General features: G+C 36.8%; 1 protein-coding gene across 3 annotated transcripts in view; it reads left to right on the top strand.

Moving 5' to 3' along the window:
* The first annotated feature begins 2,861 nt into the window (after positions 1-2,861).
* The window catches only part of LOC114634177 (olfactory receptor 51E2), an 18,750-nt gene continuing 17,077 nt past the window's right edge, over positions 2,862-4,534 (top strand). For 2 of the 3 annotated variants that reach the window (XM_028782844.1, XM_028782845.1), the window contains exon 1: positions 2,862-3,025. Coding sequence is in view for 1 of the 3 variants with exons in the window: in XM_028782843.1 (XP_028638676.1) it covers positions 3,017-3,025 (9 nt within the window). In the remaining 2 variants the exon portion in view is untranslated. The remainder of the gene's footprint in view (positions 3,026-4,534) is intronic. The other variant, XM_028782843.1, reaches the window with a different exon arrangement.

A 4,534-nucleotide genomic window follows, 5' to 3' on the forward strand; every position in this document is an offset into this window, starting at 1 on the left:
TGAGCAGTTTCCAGACATTGGACATTGTGTTATTTACACTGTTAGAGGTTTGGTTTTGCTTTAATGTAATTGTGATTGTGATTGTGATTGTGCCTTGGTTCTTCTCTCTCAAAATATGAAAGCATTTAACTTAATATTGACTTTTATAAGAGCCTACAGTTGAGAGATTTAGATATTTTAAACAAACAAGATATTTTAAAGAGAATAAACTTTTAATGGGTTTGAATTTGTAAAAAACTGTGAAACTTTTAAAGTTATTTATGTTTTTAATGTAAGATTTGGGAATGAATAAGGAAGGTAAAGTTGTGGCTTAATGGTGATGTGTTTGTGTGTCAAGTTGACAAGAAGTCAATTGTACTGTATAGTTTTATGTCAACTTGACACAAGCTAATGTTATCTAAGAGGAAGGAAGCTTAATTAAGAAAATGCCTTCATATAGTTGGGATGTAGGAAAACCTGCAGGGCATTTTCTTAATTAGTGATTGATGCTGAAAGGCTCAGTCCATTACGTGTAGTGCCATCCCTGAGCTGGTGATCCTGGGGTCTGTAAGAAAGCAGCCTGAGCAAGTCATGGGGCAAAAGCTAGTAAGAAGCAACCCTTCATAGCTTCCTCATCAGTTCCTAACTCTAGCCTTCTGCCCTGTTCCTGTGCTGACTTCATTTGATAATGAACAGTGCTGTGGAAGTGTAGGCCAAATAAACTATTTTTTCCTCTTACCCCCTCCAAAGAAGAAAGAAATTTAATTGAGATTACTTTGGCTTAAAAAGACAAGTAAAATATGCTCTATTTCTCAGAAGAGTGTCAGCTTCTAATTTTATGTATGTTTTATTTAATTGGATGCACATGTGTATAGAACTTGAGAAACTACAAAGAGACCCATGAAGAGAGGGAAAAATTGGCTTTAAGGGACAGTAGTAGAGAAGGTAATAAAATACAAGGGACATGAACCTAGAAGAGAGGGGACAGGGTGAGGGAAAGATCTAAGCAGTATGGAGGCAGAGAGATGAGAGGGAGGAGAAGGAGGAAGATTGTAATACACCAAGACTAAGTATATATGAAGATGCCATAAAGAATCCTGCAACTTTAGTCAAGCATTATGGCACACACCTTTAATCCCCGAACTCAGGAGGCAAAGGAGGCTGAATCTCTATGAGTTTGAAGATAACATTGCCTACTTAGCAAATTCCAGGCCAGTCAGAACTACACTGTGAGGCCCAATCCTGGGGTAGGGATGGGGAGCTACTTTGTAAGTGAATTTTAAAAGAAGTATTAGGTCCCACTCCTCAAGTCTGTCTACTGTTCTTGGCTTACAGACTCCTTTTGTGGTCTCCAAAAGCAGAAAAGAGGGTGCCCTTTGCACACAGCCTTCTCTTCAGTTCTTCATTTATATATTGAGCTAATCCAAACAACTTCATCTCAAAGCTTTTAACTTTCATTACATATGCAAATCTCCCTTTGATGTGTAAAATATCAATTCTGCTTTTAAGCATTAAAATATGGGCATCTTTGGGGGACATTATTTTGTCCTCAAACCCTTGGCACAGTATCTTAGACATATAATGCCCAGTGAAATAGTATAGCTTATTATTGTTGTTTTCATAGCCTTAGAAAATTTAAGTATCTCATTTTGGTAGTGAAAATATTTGGTAGAAGGCAAATAGAAAAAGGCGAAAAGGCTGCTGATGTTGGGCTAGTGAGAGCAAAATAAGACCCGGTAGGGGTGGCACTTGTAGAAATGATAAATAACAACCAGATTCTACCGATGTTTGCAACTCTTTATAGAATTTGTCAATGTAATGGGTGCAGTATGTAAGAGAGGGAAATCAAGAATAACTTAAAGATCTATAAAACCAAAAATGGTCCTGAATTGGTAGGACTGCAGGAACAACTAAAGAAGCCTTGTATTTAACCAATCTGTGAATAAGGCTTAGTAAAGGCTGAGGGGGGCAGTGGTCAGCTCACCTTAGATGACATTACTAGCCAAAGACAACTCCTACCTCCTCTGATTCCTTAACATAATATTTGCATAATTTGAACACAGTACATATGCTCCTAAAATTATCCTAGTTACTCCTCCAGCTTGCTGCTTCAGATATCAAAATAGGAAGCTGGTAAAATTATGGAAAAATAAACAAAAGGGTATTTATTTTCTGTGTCCTGAAATTATGGACTGAGATGTTTTACCACTGTATTTACAAAGCACTTGCTTCTAAGATAACTTGGATGCTGATTAGCTTGTGAATGTTAGCCTGTCTCTCTTCTAAATTAAAAGTCTAGGCAGTGGGTCTATGTTGTGTTCTTTTTTTATTATCCTCTAGCACTTACAGAATAGTTAGAACATAAGGTGTCATATGTGGATGAATGTACAAGTTATTACATAATCTTAAGAGGTAGCTACTTCACTAGTGCCTTCCCAGTAAGCTAATGATCCAGTGTTACTCTGAATAATGCCAGACTCTAGGGGGTTAAAACATGATAGTGAAATAAACTTATTCTCAAAACAGTAGATGTTTCAAGCATATGATATTTCATTTTTAAATTCACCTCAAATGACCTGCTAATGGTTATGGCATTTTTGAGGTTGTGAAATTTCCCTAAATTGGATTGTGATGCTGGTTCCTGCATAATTCTGTGATTTTTCTTTAAAACTATTGAGTTATACACTACAAATGAGTCAATTTTATAGCATATGTACTATATCTCAATAAAGCTACTATAAAAAACTTTCCAATGAAATAGCACAAGGGCAAAATTTTACATCAGCTCATAAAGCATGTAGCCATAATCACATTCTGGAAGAGATATAAAAAGCTTGTATCAGGCAAGTGAAGTCCTCTGGGAGTGTCCACACCCTAGAGGCACAGTGAATTAACACTGCCACTGGGAACTGGTCCCTAGACTCTGTGTTTATCTCCAAACAAGCTGAATAAATCTCAACATAAGCTCGACCCTCCCCTGGAATCTGAAGCTTCCTCCACCTTCTGAGTTAGCCTGAGAGGGACTCACTGCTGCTGGATGGGCTCTGTAAGTAAAACTTTGTTCGGTGGAAGCCCCTGCCTCTGGATGAGCCATACTGTCTTAGCCCTGGGGGAGAATTGCATTGTGGTGTGCAGAATTAGATAAGTTAATGTAATAGAGGACTAAAGAGGATGGGAAATTTTTGAATTATGGATTCCCAGGAAGTCTACAGAGAATAAGTACTTTGTTCTGCCTGCTAGAGAGTTGGGGGCGGGCAGATAACATGTCTTTAGTCAAATGCTTTAATTGGTGTGCTGATACATTTGTCACGATAAGTTAACTTCATTTCTAAATCCAATGACTCACACAAAAGATAAAAGCTTTCAGTTCATCATAGTGATACATTCCTGCAAATACCAGCATTTGGGAGATGAAGGTAGGAGGACTAGAAGCTCAGGGTGACCCTTGGCCACATACTAAGCTCAAAGTCAACCTGTGATACATGAAACTCTGTCTCAAAAAAATGTAAATGAATATAAATTAAATTTTAAAATAAAACTAAAAAAGTGAAATTACCTATTGTGAACATGTTTTGCATGCCAGAGTTCTATTAGGCAGTTTAGATCTAGCCCTATAGATGAGTAAACTATATTAAAAGAAGTTTACATAGCTTATAGGTTTCCATGAAATAAGACATTTAAGAGTATGAACATTGGAATTAAGGAAAACTCGGTTCAGAACACTGGCTGTGGTACTCATTATCTATCTGTGATGCTGTGGTACTCACTATCTATTTGTGATGCTGAGTATGTTTCATAACCTCTCTCACATTTGGTTGTGATTTTTTTCACTAAAAAAGTAACTTTAAAGTAAATTTATTAATGCCTGCTATATGTTGCTATAGTGGGAACTTAATATACAATAATGCTTGTTGATCTGACAAATGCATTTTAATAGTATGAGTAATTTATAATGTTGACAAGGCTTCCAAAGGATTGTCTGAATACAGAATCTTTGTCTTCCACATGCTATAGACCATCAGCAGCATCTTGGAACACACTGATGATATCTCTTTGGTCTAAATCATCAGCTAAAGATAGACACAGGCTACAGCTCTCAGTATTACTGTGAAACAAAGCACATTGTCTAAACAGGAAAGGTCATAAGAGAAAGAATAAAGTTGTCTATGACTTGAAGAAAGTGAGTCTGACAGGTCTGAATGTGATGGCACACTGAAGAGAGGTTTGAAAGAGGCAGAAATGATGGATACGTGTAATCTCACCACTCAGGACGCCAAGGCAACGGGATTGTGATTACAGGCCAGCTTGGGCTATATAGTAAACGCTTGTCTTAATGAAAGTAAAAAAATGACACAGAATAATTTCTGGAAAAAGTGGTGTACTGCTCTCTGATATGAGCATGCAGAATTTTTAATATAACAAAAAGAATGTGATAAAATATAACCTCAAGTACCAACTGACATCTCAGACATTTGAGAACTAGAATAAACAGTAAGATGGATAGATAGATAGATAGATAGATAGATAGATAGATAGATAGATAGATAGATAGATA

This window comes from Grammomys surdaster, unplaced genomic scaffold (assembly GCF_004785775.1).
Source record: "Grammomys surdaster isolate TR1022 unplaced genomic scaffold, NIH_TR_1.0 894, whole genome shotgun sequence".
Classification (NCBI taxonomy): domain Eukaryota; kingdom Metazoa; phylum Chordata; class Mammalia; order Rodentia; family Muridae; genus Grammomys; species Grammomys surdaster.